Consider the following 22,716-nt stretch of genomic DNA (forward strand, 5'->3'; position numbering starts at 1 on the left):
GCTCTTTCTAATATTGGTTGATTTGGTTTTGTATGAGTAAAACTTTTTTAATTTAATGTAGTCAAAATTGTCCATTTTTGCAATTTATAATGCTCTGTATCGTTTGGTCATAAACTCCTCCCTTCTCTATAGATCTGACAGATAGACTCTACCTTGTTTCCCTATTTGGCTTATAGTGTCACCTTTTCTCCCTAAATCCCGGACCCATTTTGACGTTCTCTGTGATATACAGATCCGTGAGATGTGGGTCCCTGGCTTTTGCTATATTATCTTCCAGTTTTCCCATCAGTTTTTGTCAAATAGCAAGTTCTTATCCCAGAAGCTGGAGTCTTTTGGGTTTTTTAAACAGTAGATTACTATGATCTTTTATACCTAATCTATTCCACTGATCTACCTCTCTTGTTCTTAGCCAGCATTAGAAAGTTTTGATGTCTGCCACTTTATAATATTGTTTTAGAACTGGTACAACTATGACATTGTGTTTTAAAACACATTTATTACAGAATAGATATTCTCCAAAAAACATCAAATGTATTATTGATACTATTTTGTTAAGCTTTCTCAAAATATCTGTGAGGTATAAAGGACATTTTTCTTTTTCTGATGGGCATTCTGGACTATCAGTAGTATCAATAGACTTATAAAAGTTCACTACCTAAGTAAAAACTAGTTCTATATCTTTTTCTGTATTTAGTCATCAAATTCTGAATAGAGATAGATATATAGGTAGATATAGGTATAATAGATATATATATATATATATATGTGTGTGTATACGTGTACATGAAAACACATAAACACATGCAAAAACACTCATATGTATAAACCCATATATATATATGTATATATTTATATCCCCACCTATGCATATATCTATTAGGTATAGCACCTAGATAGATCAGTAATAAAGTACTAGTTGTTATACTGCATGGTATAAGATAGTTTTGTAAAAATAATCACTTACCTAGATTTAATCTGTTAAGTTCAATTTTCCTTGAAATATGCACTTCTTTTACTTAACAGTAGGTAACATAACATAATAATGACAACAATAATAGTTTTTATTTGTTCACTTTATAGCATAATTAACCCTTCAAAAAATACCCATATGTCACTTTATAGCATGAGAAATGTTTATCTTTTGCTCCTTACCGAAAGATCCAGCATGCCATTCTTGTGAACAAAATTGTTGGTCCCATCAATATGTTCAGTATCCTCTAAATAGCTGTAATTGATGCAGGAGTCTGTTAGGCTCCGGGGCAGATTGGCACATGCCAAAGGCTCATGGGGCATCTCTGGGATAGGCACCTGGTTGCATAGCTTCCTCATGTGCTCATTGAAAAAGTCTGCATAACCCACATTGAATGATGCCAGGGTAGTGTTGAAGGTTGCCACTGTGATGGTGGAGATCTGAGATCGTACTGGGAAAAGGAGAACAATGATTTAGTGTCCTCTCCTGAAGCCACAATATTATTTCTCATTTGGAGTTATTAAACATGATGATGATCATCACAGTTCTAGCTTCACAAATTCCTGATTTCTTGCTACAGCATTAAAAGTAGCCTACACCATCACAGAAGTCACAAAAATATCACCCCTATTAACTATGCCAATACATAAAGGAAGGCTTTCTAACCTTGTGTGTGTGTGTGTGTATGATGCACCCTTTTAGTAGCCTTGTGAAATATAAGATTAATGTTTTTGAATCTATAAAATAGAATACTCAAAAATTCACAAGGAATCAAATATATTGAAATATTCCATAGTTTCCACCCTAACCACCATACCAATCCCCAATTCTACTCACTACCTTCTTTCCTGCTTCTATACTTTGGGGCACTCTCAGGGTGTACACAAAATTTGGTATCACATTGGACTCAACCAATTTTTTTTATTGGTTTATCTCCCTCAACTTCTCTTTGCATACTTAATGCTCCAGTCAAGATGGACCACTTTTTCCATTTTTGAGTCTTTGTTTACATGCCATCATCTCCCTCCCAAAACACCTCTTATTATGTGTGATTCCTACCTGCCTTTAAGAACCCAAATCAAAAGCTCTTTCCTGCCTGGAACCCCTCTCTTCCAATTCTAAATCCTATTTCTTTGATTCCTCATTAGAAGTTTCCTCCTCTGAACTCCCAGAGAATACAGTTTGAGGTTTTCATTGTACTTTTACTTATTTGTATAGATGACATTTTCCCTCTTGGACTCAATGAAGGCAGGGGCTGTGCATTATTCTTCTTTTTATTTATAATTTCCTAATAGAATATAAGTTCCTTCAGGATAGGGATTGTCTTATGTTTGATCTTGTAACTCTAATACCCAGAATTTCTATGTCTGGCACATAGAAGACACTTGATAAATGCTTGTGAATTGATTTACATTTTTTGCATTACCTAGCACAATTCCTAGTACAGAGAGAGACTTAATGCTGATTTATTAAATAATATCTATTATATATAATAAATATAAAATTATTAATATATTATAAATATTGTTATAAATTATAAACCAGAGATTAAGTTGGTTAAATAATAAACCTCTTACATAATAGTTAACAAATCAATTTACTATTACTCTGCTTCCCTGAGAATACTTAGCTGAGATATGGTAGTTGGTTATTTAAAGGACTGTCAGGTAGGAAGAATATTCTTTAAATATCAATCAGTTTCCCACATCACAAATGATCAGTTTTATCCACTTCTAGATCACTGACTGAATGCATATATACAAATTTTAATTACTTGAGTTAAAATATTTTACTCTGACAGAGTCTATTTTGTCCTTCTAAATCACAGTCATTACCCATATGGTTTAGTTAACACCAAAGAAAGATTTTTAAAGTTGAAAGACTTTTTTAAAAGTTGAGAAAATGGAAACAAATGTCTTGATGGAGGGTATTAAAACGCTATTGAATCAATTAACAAACAAAAATAGAGTAAAAGAGGTCAGAGGTGCCAGGAGCAGAGAGAAATGCCATGATGCTCACTCTCATTTCTCCTTAGTAGCCCAGTCTTGCTTTGTATGTTTTCATTTTAAGGTAAAGACTTTTGTATTTTCACTTTAGCATCCTAGAAAATAAAATTGAAAAGTACATAGTTCAAACAGGGCCTATGTCCCAAAGTGCCAACCTCTGAGTATTATGCATCCTCTCTATAGTTCCCTATTATCTTGAATTAGTCACTGTCCTCAAGGGCTGCTCTCTCTCCCTTAGGGTACTATCCCCATGGTGTCCTTATGTGCTCCCTGTCTATCACCACTCACTCCTCCCCCAGGTGTTTTTGCTTCAGGAGAAAAATATTCCTAGTTAGTACTCATGTAGGAAATATTAGCTTCTATGTCTTAGCTATATCCTCCTTGACTCCATGGAGTCTTCATTGTCGTGCCCTAGTTTTGCCAGATGCAGGAGAGGATCCCTTTTAGGATAAATGCTTATGAGATTTATCTAAACATAGAACAGAAGAAAGCATTTTCATTGAAGGCATTTCTAGATGAGCAATTCAGAAATTGAAAAAAGGGTCGCAACTCCCCTCAGCTCCTACTTCCTTGACCTCTTTTTCTGTAGAGGACATACCCTCTTTGACGGTATTTTCTCCATGACTGTTTGAGTGATCTGGTAAGTCACTGACCAGGGTGTGATGGGAGTGGGAATGCCTGGCGCTCAGACTCTCCATTTCAGTGGCTGCATCAGAACTTCCCCTCCTGGTGAACTTGCCTAAAGTGAACAAAAATTGGGTTTTACAAATTGCAAAAGATTCTGCTTAACTACTTCATTATTCTTTATCTCTGAAAGGAGAGGTGGGAAGAGGGAGAAATAGGGAGAAAAGAATGGAGCTTTGCTGAACCATAGAGAATCTTACTCTCTTTAACATTTGGTATGAAGCTTCCATATGAAGCTTACTGAGGACAGGATAGATCCATTCTTATGTATATTTCAGAAATCACCTGTTCTACAATAGGCCAACTATATTTTTTGTAGGACAATGGGGTTAAATGACTTGGCCAAGGTCTACAGCTAGTAAATTTTAAGTCTGATATTGGCTCTTAATGTCAGCTGATTTTATTACTTTTTAAAAAAACTTTGGACAAGTTCTTTCACAGGTATGGAAAAATTCTTGGTGAGACAACATCTTCAAGCTTATGTAGATCAGTAATTCTTCTGCAATTTAGTTTCTGAGAGTTTCCTGGAAGGAGTAAAATGACTTGTCCAGTGGACATGGCCAAAATGTCAGAAGCTGGGCTGAACCTAAGTTTTCTTAATTTTGAAGCCTCAGTTCACCAGTTCACCTCTCTATCTTTCCCTTACTTTGCTGTTTCTTTATTGTTATTTTTTTAATAAGAGGTATCAGGGTTTTTGGCCTAATTTGGATCCACAATGTCTCTTGAGTTTTTGGAACACTTTAATATTAGGCATCCAGAACCAATTGATTTGGTAATTGGAAGTTTTCTTAGATCCCTTAAAGAAAAATTCTAGAAAATTGCTTAAACTCTGTTTTGGTTGTGAAGACATAGAATTATTTTCTGCTTGGGACTTGTACTTTAGCTCAAGATCTTTAGCCTTGCTCCTCAAGGAGGACCTTGAATTTCTATATTCTCACAGTATTAGATTGGAACATAAAGAAAAACACTTAAGTTTCACTGTTACCTAATATGGTGGTTTGCCAGCCACCTTTCTCAATGCCACGTCTATCTTCTCCAAGCCCAGAGAAGCTCCCAAATGAAAAGGTGCTGCGTGTGGGGGACACATCCAGATGATCTTCATGGAGCAGGAAAGGCACCCCCATTCGACGCTGTCTTCTCTTCCCCGTGTGGTGAAATGGGATAGAGCCTTTGCGTTCTCGTTCTCGGTCTTCCTTGCGACTTTTAAACTATAAATTTGAGTGTATATATATAGTGTATATATATATATATATATATATATATATATATATATATATATATAGTTTTGTGTGTGTGTGTGTGTGTGTGTGTGTGTGTATGAAATATAGAGGAGAAACAAAAAGAGAGAGTAAGAGTGAGAGAGCAAGTGGGTGAGAATGAGAGAGAGAGAGAGAGAGAGAGAGAGAGAGAGAGAGAGAGAGAGAGAGAGAGGTGTGGAGGGAAGGATTACATGCAGTTCAGTTATCCAAAGACCTTAAAATTGACAGGATTAGATAGGCAGTATTCCAGGAAAGGGATGGACATAGAACAATACATTGATGCCATCCAAAACAGAGCAAGGGAAGAAAATATGTATTTTTCATTGAAGTATTGACTGGCTCCATTTTGGATAACAATGACTCACTGTCTTTTTCCTGGAATACTACCCACTGCCTAAAATTAATGAACAAAAATAAGCACAGGTGAATTTTTTTTCACTCATTTATACTTGTATTCTGTTAGCCCAGCTGAGTAGAACACAGTAGCAATAAAGCTAAGATAACAGGTTTAATCCCATGTAGGCAAGTTATCTTTGCTCTATACTAAGGCAGTCAATTTGAAAATATGTGACATTAGTCACAAGGAGAATTGGATAAGATACAATGAATGGCTACCATGAAAACTATCTGCTACACTGAGGGAGAAAAAACTCCAAATGCAGGCTAAATCTATATAATTGGCGTACTTATTTATATAGCAATATAAATAATAGTATTCAACAAAATTAGGACTATCATTCTCTGTAAGGAAATCTGTATTCTTTCCATTGGACAATATTGCCTCCCACCAAGTACCCAGTAGAGTTAAGGTCCTCCACCCCCACCCACCCCCATTCCCATTACATTAGACATCACTCACTTTCTTGAAAATGTTCATGCCCAAGTCTGAAGAGAGATCTGGAACTGCAGATCTACGTAAGTTGGTCAAGGACATTTTGGAAAAGGCCTCTGTACTCAGAGATTTTTCTTCCTCATTACATTTCATGGTGAGATCCTTGAAAAACAAAAAGGGCAGATGTAGCCAAATCAAACCAAGGGATACCTCCTGTAAGCAGTATTAAGATGATGTGGTTCTTTTTGAAGTCTTATTTGTGGTTAGCTACTGGGTTGCTTTAAATTATCTGTTAAATATTGAACTTTAAACTCTGCCATTTCATAACTATTGTATTTTGTCATTGTAAGAAGACCTTATTTCATGCATTATTAATTGTGACCCTGTTTTATGGGGCCAATAATACTATAATTCTGTAGATGCTAGAAGTTTGGAAGTCTCAATTTCCTGGATTTTTTTGTTTGTTTAAAGGAAGACTAAGACATTTAAGTGCAATGAAGGTTTTTCACTACAATGATTCATTCAAATTGCTACCCATTTTGGCTAGATTTATTTTCTATAAAACTGCATATTTTTGCTAATTCATATCCCTATCTAATTACTCTTTCAATCTTTGCCTCAGAACTCTTTAACTATATCCATATACTAGAATTTTTCCAATATGATTCTTTTAATTATCTGTAATGTGAAATATTAGAAAGTTCAGACAGATAGATGTTCAAATGAACAATGACAGTGTGGGATTGAATGTTTTCTATCATCTCTTCTAACTCCAAAACTATGACCCAATGATCTCTCTCACAGTAGCTCAAACTTTCTACAATTTGTTACTCTAATAGCAAAAGATAAATAAATAATCTAGTGGGGTCATTTTTAGCAAATTTCAAAAATCTGTCTCTGGGTAAGGGGTAGGTAATTCAGCCCATTTTCTCAGATTATCTGTCAGGCCCATATCGTGATAGTTAATGTTTCTTAATGATGATCAAAAAGCCCTTATGTCACTAATATTCAGTGCAAGTATAAGACTTGATATCTGCATGACCCTGGACACTTTAAACTTCCTCAGGATAAACTTTCTCATCCTTAAAATGACATCAATTAATTTTGCTGACCTCTCATGGAATTATAAGGAGAGTGGCTTGTAAATATCAATAGGCTCATAAATGTGTATCATTATCATTTTTATTGTTTTCAAATACTTTGAAAGTTGACTATTTTTATTATGATACACACACACATATATAGTTAACTCAGTTACCATAATATTTTTTGTAGTTAGAACAATCCATTCTGGATAAAGACAGCCTTAAATTTATATTAATGAATTTGATATATCTTCATATACACAAACATACACTCATGCATATGCATATATGTGCATGTGTGTATGTTTGTCCCACATTTGTGTATTGTCACACATTTGTGTAGTTTCAGGATAATCCTCCAGCTGTAATAAGCCCCGAAACAAATGTTAGGCATTTGCAGAGAAACAGAAGAAAATAGATAGTTGGTAATTTGTAAAGCCAGAGCACCGAAGTGTAATGATGGAGAAGAAATTTTTCTTACTTGGGTTTTATGAGTGTTTACTAGTGATGGAGTTGCTGCCACCATGGAACTGCTGCGGGGTCTAGGCAGATGCAGAATCTCTGGTTCTGGAGACTTTTCTGGCTTCTCTTCCAACATGTGCCTTAACCTCTGCAGATAATACATCAGGGACCATTGAGTGCCTTCTTCTGACCAATGGGGTTGGAGTAGGCAGCGCAGTACTGCGACATCAAAGTAGGTGGCATAGCGAGACCTTTGGCAAGGAGGTATCACCAGAGAAGCTCTGTTCCAAATCAAACCAATCAATTAGCAATCAGAAGACATTTAGGGAAAAAAATCCACTTGTCAGGTGTCATGACCACTGTCCAGAAGAGCTTGCATTCTCCTAGAGTGGAAGTTCTGATTTCATTTGTTCATTCATTTCATCCATTCATTCATTCACTCATTCATTCATTTATTTTTTGCATCATGAAGTCTTTGTCAATATGATGAAGCTTATGAAAACCTCAAAGTATTTTAAATGAATACAATAAAAGATGAGATTATAAAGGAAACAAATTATATTAAGATATTTACAAAAAGGTCCCCAGGTTGTGAATGCCATTCTAAGAGGATGCAACTTAATTTTAAATAAGTTAATCAAGATATATTAATATGAATACAAAATGTTTTTTTTCAGAGAATGGGGGATTAATGGGTGGGAGAATCAAGTAAGACCCCTTGAAATTAACCTTAAAGGAACCTAGGAGTTGCAAGCTAAAAGTTGATCATCACTAATCTCAAGTTAGAAGAGTCCAACTTAACCATATGTCTCACAGGAAACCAACAAATCTCAAACATAGCTTGGAGGATAAATTTGGAACCATTTCCAGTTTGCAATGGAATAGATTTCTGGTGCACCCAGGAAATACTTATGGAAAGTCACATTCTATATTTAATTGTTCCTCAGTACACTCTCATCCTATTCCAAATTCTGTTCTGATTCTCTTAATTCTTTGATATTAGATCTTTCAGTCAGACAACATAAAAACGATGGGTTTTACTTGTCAAATGTAGCCATTAGAAGGGCTACCTGATTCTGACCCCATGGTTTGAGAAGGTTTCAACCAGTTGGACATGGTCTTGTGGGCTCTGTTGCAACTGGAGCCCACTATTCTCACCAGATGTCACAGCTTTCTGAGCCTCCCCAAGTCTTCTCTATGGTCTTTTACTTGTTAGGAAAAATAATTGATTTCACAGTATACTTTAGTGCAAGGTACTATTATCTCCATTTTACATACAAGAGAAAACTGAAACTGAATTCAAAATGTGCCCTTAGTCATATAGTTAAAGTTTATCAGGTAGTGTTTGAACATAGTGAATCCATTTCCAGAGTGGTGCTCTCTTCTTCCTAGCACCCAAGAACATAAATATCAGGAAAGTATAACTATGATTTGAACTGTTTGGCAAAAAACAATAATATAAATAAAAATCAGACTGGTTACATGTGAGTCTCCACTGGTCTTCTGGAATTGATATACATGCCTTTTATTGGTAAGATAATGGGGTTAAATGACTTGCCCAAGGTCATATGACTAGTAAATATCATATGTCTGTCAGATTTGAACTCAATTCCTCTTGACTTCAGCATTGGTGCTCTATCCACTGTTGCACCTAGCTGCTCCTGTACATGTCTTTCAAATTACTTTAAGGTAATACAGAAACTTTTATTTTTAGTAAATAATTTTTCTTATATGTGTATTCTAAATAAGTTTGCTATGATGTATTCTTTTTTTCTTTTTTTTTAGTTTTTGCAAGGCAATGGGGTTAAGTGGCTTGCCCAAGGCCACATAGCTAGGTAATTATTAAGTGTCTGAGGCTGGATATATGATGTATTTATAATTCAAATGAACAAATATTTGCTAATTGTCTGTCAAGAAGAAACTCGATAGCCTCTGTTGATAACACATGTATAAAGTATAATACAAGTAGGAGAGAATGGAGATCAAGGAGATATCTAGGTAAAAAGATGGGAATGTTGGAAATGGTTGAAAATATTTCACAGTAATTCGTTGCATTTCCCTGACCCATTTCAATCTCTATTATTATTAAACATTTCATGTGATTCATCCTAGCATTTAAAATGATTCCTTGTAATAAGATATAGTTGGAAGGATCCATTAACTATTTCCAGCCCATCGATTATTAATAGGTTATACCTTATTACTGTACTGTATATAATTCTAAAAATATTCATTTTCTTAGGAGTTATTAAGATTAGTAAAATAAAGGTCATATTACCATTTGGTCCTCTTTTTGTTGTTTAGTCATTTTTCAATTGTGGTTTGACTCCTTTTGACCTCATTGGGGCTTTCATGGCAAAGAAGTGGTTTGCATTATCCTTCTTTAGTCCAGATTAAAAAAGAAGGCAAATGGGATTTTGTGATTTACTCAAGATCACACAGCTAGTATATGTCTGAGGTGGGATTTGAACTCAGGAAGATGAGCCTTTCTGATTTCTGACCTGGTACTCTATTCACTGCCCCAGCAAGTTATGGTAGTGGCCCAAGTTAGTTATTATCTATCTCAAAAGAACTACTTTAATTGGCGGTTTGACCACTATGATTAGAACTTATTGCTTACAAACTGGTCAATGCAAACACAGTTATCAACTGCTAATTGTACAATCTAGAACAATATATGATTACTGCCAGTTGTTCGTGTATATATAGACAATTAGAGAAAATGTTCTAAGCATTTGGGAGACAGTGGTCATTACTTCTTTTTAAATTTAAAAATTAGAATATTTTGGTTTTGCATCAGCTTTTTAAATTTATCCCCCTCCTCCAACCCAGAGAATCATTCTACATAACAATGAATAAAAAGGAAAGAGAAAAAAGAACAAGCAGTTCTGCAAAAAACTAATGATGCTTTGAGTTCTAAAACCATTATTCTTTTTTTTAAAGAAATATAGTTTGTTGGAAGGTTAGATATAAATCAATGTTGTCAAATGAATGCATATTTGAGATTTATCAGGGACTTATGATTTAAAGGAACTTTATGATGCAATAAAGAAGACTCCTGTATTATAAATTGCTTTTACAAAGAGAAATATCCTTCTGCAATCTGGTCATTACTCTATTTTATGTAGTTTATAAATTCAGATTTTCATATATAGATTTTCTTATTGGAAACCACATGTATACTGAGAAAGTAAAATCAAACCATGTATGATTAATAATTATTTGGTCAGAAGTGTATTTTTCTTATGAAAGAGTCAAACTGAATTGAAAAGAAAAGAGGAGAAAGAAAATACTCAGTTTTTCTGAATGTAAAAGATATAGAGAAGATTTTTTTTAAAAGGAAATTTAGTGGCTAAACATATGACTGTCACCAGGTCTCCACTTAATAGAGTTCAGAAAGTTGGACTGCTGATTACAAAATGTTCACTCTGGAATCGAGAGACTAGCTTCCTGAAAACATGAAGGAAATTGATGTAACCCCTGAACCATGAAAATTAGCCGTGACCCCATGAGGTGCTTTTAATGAACCAGAAATTAAAACCTATGCTTTTAGTAATTAAAAATGAAACTTTTTATTAATTTAAGGGACTTGTACCATAGTTAAATTAGTGTGGAGTTTGGGGAACAGCTATGTTTAGCTTATTCAAGGTTGAGATGAAAAAGAGGCTATGATTGGATTAGGCTGGTAGGAGTAAACAGCTTCTGTTGCCAAGACATACACATTCCTCAGTTATTAAAGTTCTCTTCTGTTCTTTCCTGTGTTTAATATATGGGCTCCATCAATTTAAGGACATTAACTGTCCTTTAGAAAAGGCTGTAGGCTTTGTCATCTCTATGGCAACAAGCTAATGAAGCCTAGTAGCAAGGTTCATTTTCTCTAAAGGGCAACTGACTCATTTCTAATTCACCAGAATGTGTGTGCATGTGCATATGCATATGCGTGTGTGTGTGTGTGTGTGTGTGTGTGTGTGTGTGTGTGTGTGTGGAGGCCAGAGCATACATAGAAAATGTCATTTTCTTCACAGCAATTTCTCTGTTGATTTGCCCTTTGTAGGTAGGCAATTGAGAGAAATACAAACTTAATTCTGTTAAAAATTAAAAGGCAATATATATATATAATATATAACATACATGTACAGATAGATAGATAGATAGATAGATAGATAGATAGATAGATAGACTCTATTTCAGGTTTCTCAACCTTGATCTATTCTTTACTTTTGAAAATTTTCCCATGAAATTCAACTCCATTTAATTCAACAATGATTTACTTTGCTTTATGTCAGTGACTCTACCAGACACTAGACCAAGAAGGACAAAAATGAAACAGTTCCTTTCTTCAGGAATAATAATAGCTAACATTTTATGCAGTGCTTACTTTGCGTTAGTCAGGTTGCTCAGTGATTTAAAATGATTTTCTCATTTGATTCTCATAACAACCCTGGGGAGTAGTGATATTCTTATGCCATTTTAGAAATAAGGAAACTGAGGCAACCAAAGATTAAATGTCACACAGCTGGTGTCTGAGACTGAATTTAGGTCTTGCTTGTTCCAGGCTTAACACTAGGACACTTTCCTAGCAGGGGCAGATGACATTCATACAGGTAAGTGAATGGAAGATATATTCTAAATAAATTGAAAACAATTTCATGGGATAGCATCAGAAAACACTAACTGGCAAAATTATTAAAAGCTTCTCCTGACATATGGCACTTGAGCAGTTTTGGAAGTAGCTTGGAGGCTTCAGGAAGTGGAGGTGGGCTTGAAAAGTGTTCCAGGGATGGGGGATCCTTCAAATAAATAGATGTGAAACATAGAATATTGTGGGAAGGAGAGAGCAAATAGGATAGTACATGATACAAAGTAGAAAGTCAGCTGTAATAGTATTTTTGTAGGGTTCCCAAAGCCAATTAGAAAAATTTGCAATTTTTCTATAGTATTAGGGAGTCACTAAAGCTTCTTAAGCAGGAAAAAAAATGACACGATCAGAACTGAGCATTGAGAAGCAATTTGATAATTGTGTGGATAGAAGGAAAAGGGAGGCAGATGTACAAAGAGAGATCATGAAGAAGGTACAGCCATAGACCAAGGAAGAGATAAGAAGATCCTGAACCAAAGTGGTGTCTATATTAATGGAGAGAAATTAACTATATATGAAATAATGAAGAAAGACACTATATCTAGAGAAATAACCTATAAATAGAAGTATGTATAGAATAGTTTTACATAAGTGTGTGTATGTTTGCTTAGTTGTGTCTAATGGTCACCATCTCTAGAATGGTGGAAAGGGACAAAAAAATGGGGAGAAAAAAAAGAAATTTACATGATAACTTTATTACATATTTAAAAGGACTAGGAAGTTTCATGGGAAATTATATTTTTTGTTTCACTGTGTTATTGGGAATGTTTGTTTTATTCCATCAATTAAATAATTTTTTTTTAATAGAGAGACTTTGTTAAAGTAGAATTAAAAAGACTTGGCAACTGAATATGGGGGGGTGAGATGGTGAAGGAAGCAAAGAGGACAACACTGAGGTTGAAATTTTGATTAGTGGATGTCTAGTGGGGTCTTTGACAGATGTGTAGAAGTACAGGAGGAACAAGATTTAGTGGAAAAGATAATGAGTCCATAATTTGTTTTGAATATGTGATGCCTATGGGACATCCAAAGAGGTAAGTCTAGCAGGAAATTGATATAGGACTGAAGTTTAGGAGAAAAATGAGGACTGACTTGAAGTTCTGGGAGTCATCTATTTAGAGATGAAAATTGATCCCATGGGAACTGATATAATCACCAATAGAAAAAGGAGAGAATAAGATTACTTTTTTAAGGTAATCATCAGAAACAGATTTTTAAAAACAAATTACTCATTCTTTCCAATAAACTATGGAATAGTGGAAAAATCCTTATTACTACTCTTATTTCAATGATTATTATTATGTTTACTATTACTAACTAGTGATTTAATAAACTAGTATAAAATACTATTACATGCAAATATCTTTGTTCCCAGCATAGGAAAAAAAGACAGGATCTAATTTAATGATGCAAATTAGATGGAATGCCATTTTGCTTTATTTTGAGTGTACAAGAAAAGTTAGAAATTATTATTATTAGATTTAGATTTGTGGAGAGATCTCCTGATGAGAAAAGTCGTTCTATCAAAGCCATTCCATAGTTATCTTAACTTTTAGAAATTATATATTATGTGTGTTTATTTTTAAATATATCACATTATTAGCAATGACATATGGTTGAATAGAGAAAATAGTCACTAAGCTTGTTGATGACATTGAGCTCTGAAAAATTGCTAAGGCTTTGGGAAACAGGAATAGAATTCAAAGTGACTTTGTTAATTATAGAAACTATTCACAAAAATAGGATGAAATTCCATAGGGGGAGATTCAACTGAGCATAATCAGAGTCATGAAAATATCAGGGCAAAATGAATAGGGACTGACTAGGTCAAAAAAAATCCCCAACAACAACCAAAGACCTCCTTTGAAACAGGCTCAGGAGTATTGCTAAATCATAAGTTAAATGAGTTAACAGTATAACGTTCAATCATTCAACATTTAGTGGAGGTACGGTCAAGATGGTGGAGGAAATTGAGGATTTCTATTGTGCTCTCCTAACCCATTCCTCTTAATAATTTAAAAAAAATTCTTCAAATCAAATTCAGAACAGGATAACCAAATAAAAGTCACAGAATCTCATTTTCCAGTCTAGGACAGCTTAAGAGAATTAAAAGGTCTGCTTATGAACACTGGGGTAGGGGCTGTTGGGAGCAGAGGAAGAGGAGGAAACACAAGTTGTGGGACCTAGAGGCAGTAGTGGCATCCTTTGTGACTTGCAGTAGTAGCAGTAGTGGTGGAATCAAGAGTGGTGAGAGAACCAAACTCCTAACCAGAATGATATTCTATAGGACACCAGGGAAGGAGTGGGAGCCATTTGGGTTAGGTTCCATTACTCAATTCCAGGTAACCTAAACCTGAGTGGGGAGGATGGATAGAAGAGAAGGTTGAGGTTGAGATTGAGGTCTTAAAATGGGGATAAAAGAAAAAGGGGGAAATATGAATCTCCCCAGATCATGTGTTATTAATAATTATTTCTCTTACAAAGAACAAAATAAGGAACCTGACCATGAATAGCTCCTGTGGAAACAGGGAAACTCAGCATAAAAACTCAAAAGAAGATAAAGGCATTGAAATATCTACAAGTAAAATGCAATTAAGACACCAGTCCAACAAGAATTCCTATAAACAGGGAAGAAAGGCACTTTTAAAAGAGCAAAAAATTATTTTAAAAATCAAATAAGAGTAGTAGATGAAAAATTGGGGAAAATAATTGAGAACATTGCAAGAAAATTAGGAAGAGAACTGATGATGTTTTGGATGATGCCTGTCCTTTGTTCTCAAAGAAGACCATGACATCAGGGAAGATGCTGCCATGACAAACACATGAATTGGATTTGAGTGAGGTGGGATTGTACTAAGTCACCAGCCTCACTTTCTCCTCCAGAGACATCTGGGTCCAGTGGCCACATATGAATCAGAATGACTGGAGATGGCTTTGAATAGAAGGCAATCGGGGTTAGGAGACTTGTTCAAGTCCAAGAGCTAGTAAGTGTCAAGTGTTTGAGGCCAGATTTGAACTCCTGTTCTCCTGACTCCAAGGCCTGTGTTCTATATGCTGTACCACCTATCTAAAAAGAGAACTAGCAAGTTGATCAAAGAAGTACAATACCTCAGTGAAAAAAATAACTGCTTAAAATTAGAGTTGGTCAAGTGGAAACTGATGTTTCCATGATACATCAAGAGATAAATAAACAAAGTCAAAAGTCTAAAAAAATAGAAAAAATTTAAATTATCTTCCTAGATAAACAACTCACCTGGAAAATAGATTCAAGAGACATCATTTAAGAATTGATGGACTGTCTGAAAACCAGAATCAAAGAAAGAGCTTATGCATCATATTTCAAGAAATAATCAAGGAAAACTGCTCTGACATCTTAGCTCCAGAGGCTAAAATAGAAGTTGAAAGAATCCACCAATTACATCTTAAAAGTGATGCCAAAATGAAAACTTCCAGGAATATTATACAAATATAATATTATATAGATTCTAGTCCTCTCTGATCAAGAAAAATAATATAGCAAGCAGTCATAAAGAAGTTATTCAAGGACCAGTGAGCTACAGTCAGAATCACAAAACATTTTAGCATAAATCTCTATAATGGAGTGAGAAACTTGGAATATGATATTCCAGAAGGCAAAGAATCTAGATTATAACCAAGAATAAACTATCCAGAACAAAACTAATCTTTCAAGTGGAAAAGTGGAAATGTAATGAAATAGAGGACTTTCAGGCACTCCTGGTTAAAAGACCAGAGATGAATAGAAAATTTGGCATTTAAGCAAAGGCATAAAAAGTTAAACATAATTGAGAAATCATAAGAGACTTAATAAAATTAAATAATTTGTTTTCCTATTTGAGAAAATGATACATGAAATTCCTAAGAGTTTTATCATTATCAGTGTAGTTAGGAGTTTACATAGATAGAAGACATGGGTGTGAGTCGATTATATTGGCATTACTTGAAAAAAAAAGAATGGGGGGGGGGAAGAGAAATGTCCCAAAAGAAGAACAAAGAGAGAAGAATGAGAAAAATTTATCTCACATAAAAGAAGCATGTAAGGAAGTTTTTATAACATAGGAGAAAGTGGAAGAAGGGAGCAGGCAATACTTAATTTCACTTCTACCTGAATTGGTTCAAAGAAGAAATTACACACACACACACACACACACACACACACACACACACACACACACACACACACACACACAACCCTTTAGCATAGGAATCCATTTTACCCCAAAATATAAGTCCATGATCAAAAAGCTAAACAGATTTTTTTTTAGGAAAGGAAAGGATAAAAAATTAAGGACAATTAGAAGAGAACAGATAGAAATACAGAGCAATCATAAATGTGAACATAAATGTGATAGACTCACCCATAAAACTGAAGCAGATAACAGAATGTATTACCAACCTGAATGCAGCAATGTATTGCTTATAAGAGGCCCACAGAGTTAAAATAAGGTTATGGAGTAGGATCTATTATACTTCTTATACTATGTATCCATATATCTAATACACACACACACACACACACACACACACACACACATATATTATACTACTGATACTATCATACTTCTGAAGTAAAAAAAAAGTCAGGGGTAGAAAACAGGTTCTCAGACAAAGCAAAAGCAAAAATAGATCTAATTTAAAGAAGTAATCAGGGAAATCCATTTTATTGAAAGGGACTGTAGACAATGAAACAATATCAATACTAAATATATAGGCACCAAACAGCATGGCGTCCTTATTCTTGAGAGAAATGTTACGTGAAAGAGAAAATACATAAAAACCTATTGGGTGGAGCACCTCAGTTTGCTCCTCTTAGAACTAGGTAAAATTACAAAATAAAGAATAAAGAAGCTAAGGACCTGAATAGAATTTTTGAAAAGTGATATGTTAAATCTCTAGGAAATACTGAATAAGAAAAAAAAAGTGTATCTTTTTCTCACCTGTACATGGCACCTTCACAAAAATTGACCATGTATTAGAACATAAAACCTTACAAACAAATTTGGAAAAATAGAAATATTAAATGCACCTTTTGGGGATCATAATGGAATAAAATTTACATTCAATAAAGGTTTGAAGCAAAGATTAAAATTATTTGGAAACTAAATAATCTAAAAGTAAATAATGAATAGTCAAAGAACAAATTGCAGAAAGTCCTTAAAGATAATAAAAATGAGAAAATTTCCAAAATTCAAGGAATATAGCCAAAACAGTTGATATTGCTAAATACATCTACTACTAAAGATCAACAAATTGGATATACAACCAAAAAAACCCTAAATTAAAAATGCTAATTAATTATCAAATTTGAAATCCTGAAAAGTGAATTGATACAACTGAAAGTAAAATAAAATAATGCAAAGCAAAAAACCATTGAACTAGTAAATAAAACCACAACCTTTTTTATTATTTCAAAAATAATTTGATTAAAAAACAAGAAAGAAGAAAAGCAAATTACCAATTTCAAAAATGAAAACAGTGAATGCATAATCCATCCAAATTAAATTAAAGCAACTATTTGAGCTATTTTGCTTAACCACATGCCAATAAAAGGGATAATCCAAAAGACATGGATGAATATTTATAAAAATACAAAATTACCCAGATTAACAGAAGAGTAAATAGAACATTTGAATAACACTTATCTTAGAAAATGAAATTGAACATGCCACAAATGAGCTCCCTAATGATAAGAAACCTAGGACCAGATGGATTTATAAGTGAAATCTATGAAACATTTAAGGAACAATTAATTCCAATATTATATAAACCAAAAAATAGGTAAAGGAGTTCTATCAAATTCCTTATATGAGAAAATATGATTTCATACTGAACCTAGAGAAAGGAAAAAACAAAGAAATAATCCTACAGACCAATCTCCCTAATAATATTGAGGAAAAAATTTAAAATAAAATACTAAGAAGGTCTTTATAGAAATCTGTCACAAAGATCATGTCTTATTACCAGGTGGGATTTATATCAGGAATGCATGGTTAGTTCACTATTAGGAAAACTATGAGCTTAATTGGCCATAGCAATAACACAAATGACAAAAAATCATGTGTTTATATCAGTAGACACAGAAAAACTTTTTGACAAAATTTGATATCCATTTCTATTAGAAACATTAGAAGGCATAAGAATAAATGGTGCTTTTCTTAAAATGATAAGTAACATCTCTCTCTAAATCCAAGAATGAACATTATCTCTATTGGGGATAAACTAGAAGCATTTCCAACAAGTTTAGGGCCAAAGCAAGAATGACCATTGTTACCACTATTGATCAATATTGTCCTAGAAATGCTAACTCTAGGAAAAAAGAAGAAGAAAGTAGAGGAATTTCTCAAAGATAATAAGAAAACAATTTTTTTTTACTTTCTGTAGATGATATGGTGGCATATTAAGAGAAGCTTAGAATCAGCTTAAAAAAATCTTCAAAATAATTGATAACTTTGGCAAAGGTGAAAGATATAGAATAAACCCATACAAATCAACAAGCATTTCTATATATTACCATTAAAACCCAGCAGGAAGAGATAGAAAGAGAAATTACATTAACACAACTGCAGGGAGGTTTCTTCCTAAGAAAACCCAGGAACTATATGAACACAATTATATAATACTTTTCACATGAATAAAGACAGACATAAACAATTGGAGAAATATTAATAGCTCATGGAAGGCCAAGTTAATATAATAAAAATAACAATATTTATTCAATGTTGTCCCAATCAGACTATCAAAGATTTTATAAAGCTGGAAAGAAAATAACAAAATTAATTTGGAAAAACAAAAGAATACGAGTCAATGAAAAAAAAAACAAGTAAAGTTACCCACTTCAAAATATATGACAAAGCAGTAATTATCAAAACAATCTACATTTGGTTAAGGAATACAGTGATTAATAGGATAGTTTGGGCATTCAATATGTATGTGTAAATGTTCTCAGTAACCTAATGTTTAATAAAAGTGAAGAACCAAGCTTTTGGAACAAGAACTCAACAAAAATTTCTAGAAAATATAGAAAATGTCTAGCAGACATTAATTGGGGGAGCATGGAAGAAGTTACCTGTCAGACCAATAGGAAAGGGAAGAGCTCATGACTGGATAAGAGATAGCAATGACTATAGAGGTAAAAATGGATAATTTTAATTACATGAAAGATTTAAGAAAACATGAATTCAGTTTTAGACATTGTTAAATTTAAGATGTCTCAGATATTTGATATGAATTGTCTAAGAGGCAATTGTTAATGCAAGACTGAGAAGCAGCTAGGTTACTTAGTAACCCTGGAGTCAGGAAGATCTGAGTTGAATTCTGGCTTCAGACACTCATTAATTCATTGACCCTGGCCAAGTCACTTAACCTCAGTTTACCTTAAGCCATTTGAGAAGGAAATGGAAACCACTCCAGTATATTTTCTAAGAAAACCCCATGCAGGGGTCATGAGAGTCTGGCACAACTGAAAAACTTAAGTTCAGGGGGTGTTACTTTTTCAGTGATGAAAGGAAAACACATAATGGCAGATATATAACCAAGGACAGATGAAATAGAAGGAAAAGAGGACCCAGCACAGTTTTCTGGAGAATAATGATGGCTATTAGCCATAAGATGGATGATGACCCATAAAATGAGTTCAAACGGAACAGAAGTGAATTAAAAAAGAGTAGTATCACAAAACCCCAGAGAGAAGCAGGAATCTCCAGGAACACAGTGGTTAACAGTGTCAGATGCACAGAACAATCAGATTAGTCAAGATAGATTGAACTTGAGACAAAATCATCATATTTTATAATTAATAAATTAATTTTAGAGAGAATATTTTTCAATAGATTGATGAGATCAAAAGGCAAATTATGGAGTTAAGGAATGATTGTGAGAAGATATGTAGGCAGCGAGTGCAGAAATTTTTTTTCCAAGGGTTTTCTGAGAAAGAAAGGAGAAATATAGAATGATAGTTTGAGTAAAGAGTAAGACAACTTGAAGATTTTTCAAAGACAAGATGTGAACATGTCTGAAGGCAATAGTGAAGTCACAAATTGATAGAGGTTGAAAATTCAAAAGTTATTGAGGATATATTTTCTTGGACTGACATGATATAACTTAAATATAATAAAAGGACTTGAAGTGTTGCTTTTATTATATTTGATATGGTTTCAGTCCTTATTTGAGTATTATACCATTTTATGAGATTTGTAAATCAGATTTAGAAAAGGTATTGAAAAATACCAGTAAATCTTATTTATCTAGGACTAGACTTGAAATAATTGGGAATTAGACTCTGTCTATAGATACAAAATGGTTTGAGGGGAAATTAATTTGGTCAATTGCATGAGAGAAACTAGGTAAAAAAGATGTCATTAAATAAATATAGGATAAAAAAGATAGATTATTTATATAGTAATTTAGAAGGATAACAGATGATCCTATGTTCTACTGGTACTCATATAATATCATGAGACTATGAAGAAATCTCTTGGATACTTGTGGTAAATTCACAGGAAGACATGGACAAGAACTAAAATAATAGATAGACAAGTTTGCAATAGATAGACAAGGTTGCAAATCAAGTCTCCACATCACTGATGTCACTCTAACTTCAAAGATTATCTTGGAGCATAAATTTAGAAAGAGATCTCTAAAGGAGTGCTGCCAAGTATCTATATTTGGCCTTCCCCCAGCTTAAAATTTTTTATCAGTGAATTGTATAAAGTTGAGATAAAATTTTCAGACAATACAGAGATGGTTGTTATAATAAATACAGAAGGTCATCATTATAGTCCAAAATAGTTATTGACTAGCTAGAACATTGCAATGAATATATATATATACTAAATACAAATTTAATTGAGGACAAATTAAAAGTCTTGGATTTAAGTTTAAAAAATCAGTTTTATGGGGTGGCTAGGTGGCACAGTGGATAGAGTACCAGCCCTGGAGTCAGGAGTACCTGAGTTCAAATCCAGCCTCAGACACTTAATAAAATTAACTAGCTGTGTGGCCTTGGGCAAGCCACTTAACCCCATTGCCTTGCAAAAAAAAACAAAAAAAAAATTGGTCTTACTAGTACAAGATCATAGTACAAGACATAGGCATATAATCTGAAAAAAACCCTGAAGATTCAAATTTAGCTCCAACTCAACACAAATTAGCACTATTATATGGCAACTATTCTTCTTCCAGCAAAAAGAAAATCTAATGGAATCTTATGTTACGTTAAGAAACAAAGTATCTGTGTTTAGGATTAGAATTTAGACTCTATTTTATCCTGTTTGGACCACATCTGTAATAATGTGTTCGGTTCTAGGTTTCACATTTTAAGGAGAAGAGTGTTAATCAGGAATGTCTCTAAGAAGGTGACTGGATGGTGAAGTCAGTCAATCATTTGTTCATCCTTTGCTTTTGAAGAGGTCCAATGACATCAAGGAATATCGTCTTGACTGGTATGTGAATTGGATTTTAGTAAGTTAGGATTGCACAAAGTCATCAGCTTTATTCTCTCTTTCAAAGTCACTAAAGTCCAGTGGCTAGACAAAAGGTAATGCCACTCATGGTGGCATGGGATGCAGTGGATGACTGGCATCTCTGATGTCTTACCAAGCTTTCTACAGTGCCTACTTCACCTGCCTTAATGGTCATTGGAATAATTTGTTCTCCTCTGCCCATTCCACTAGGAGAAGTCTTCAAGTGCTTGTTGTAGACATACTTCTATGTCACCAATGGGTTTGAGGTCTGTCACTTACCTTCAGCTTTATTTAGCCTTCTGCCAAGATAGTTGAATTAGTGTGTAGCCACTGCACATGCTGTAGCTTCTTGAAGTCACAGGCTAGTTGGTATTTATTAAATGCTTACTCTGAGTTGATCACTATGTTACATATAGGGAAATAAAGACAATTCCTGCCCATGAGGAACTCATAAGTAAGTGAAGAAGACAACATGCAAACAACTTGTGCAAACAAGACATAAACAAGACAAACTGAAGATAATCAACAGAGGGAAAATGCTAAGATTAAGAAGAACTAGGAAATGTTTCCTGTAGAAGGTAGAACTTTAGACTTGAAGAAAACCAGAAAGCCAGGAGGTAGTGATAAGGAAGGCAAGGGTTTCAGACTTGGAAAAAAAAAGATAAAATGCCTAGAATTGGGAGATAGAATATCTTTTGTGAGGAATAACAAAGAGACCAGTGCCACTGGATTTCTGGATAGGTGGAGGCAAGTAAAGTGTAAGAAGACTGGAAAGGATAATGGACAAATTATGAAGGGTTTTGTACACCAGACAGAGGATTTTATATTTGATCTGGTAAGTGATAGGGAATCACTGGACTTAACAGGATAAGGAGGGTGACCTGGACAGACCTGTGTTTTAGGAGGATAATTTTGATAGTTGGGTGGAGAATAGACTACTATAAAAAGATATTTATTGATGTCATCCAGTTGAGGTCTACATCATGATCAAAGTATAGGAGATTTACAGATAGATAGATAGATATAGATATATATGAAAGATGTTACAAAGGAAAAAATCAAAAGTACTTAGAAACAGGTTGAATGGTATGAGGTGTCAAAGTGTAGAAACCAATTCCAGCCAAGATGGTGGAGAGAAGACAGGCACAGTTCTAAAGTCTCCTGATCTCTTCCCCATCTATCACATGAAACAAACCTCTTAAAAGAAATCCGACCCACAAAACCCAGAAAGAAAAGTCAGGAGAAAGAACATCTACTTCAGGATTTGTCTCCGGCAGCAGCTTTGGCCAAATTCAGGCCG

General features: G+C 34.1%; 1 protein-coding gene across 1 annotated transcript in view; it reads right to left on the minus strand.

Moving 5' to 3' along the window:
- The window catches only part of UNC80 (unc-80 homolog, NALCN channel complex subunit), a 214,262-nt gene that overhangs the window by 163,127 nt on the left and 28,419 nt on the right, over positions 1-22,716 (minus strand). Inside the window, exons 8-12 of the mRNA XM_074191473.1 lie at positions 7,318-7,579; positions 5,779-5,913; positions 4,646-4,868; positions 3,575-3,715; positions 1,153-1,421 (exon numbers count right to left, since the gene is read on the minus strand). Coding sequence (XP_074047574.1) covers positions 1,153-1,421; positions 3,575-3,715; positions 4,646-4,868; positions 5,779-5,913; positions 7,318-7,579 — 1,030 coding nt within the window. The remainder of the gene's footprint in view (positions 1-1,152; positions 1,422-3,574; positions 3,716-4,645; positions 4,869-5,778; positions 5,914-7,317; positions 7,580-22,716) is intronic.

Source organism: Macrotis lagotis, chromosome 6, assembly GCF_037893015.1.
Source record: "Macrotis lagotis isolate mMagLag1 chromosome 6, bilby.v1.9.chrom.fasta, whole genome shotgun sequence".
In the NCBI taxonomy this organism is placed as follows: domain Eukaryota; kingdom Metazoa; phylum Chordata; class Mammalia; order Peramelemorphia; family Peramelidae; genus Macrotis; species Macrotis lagotis.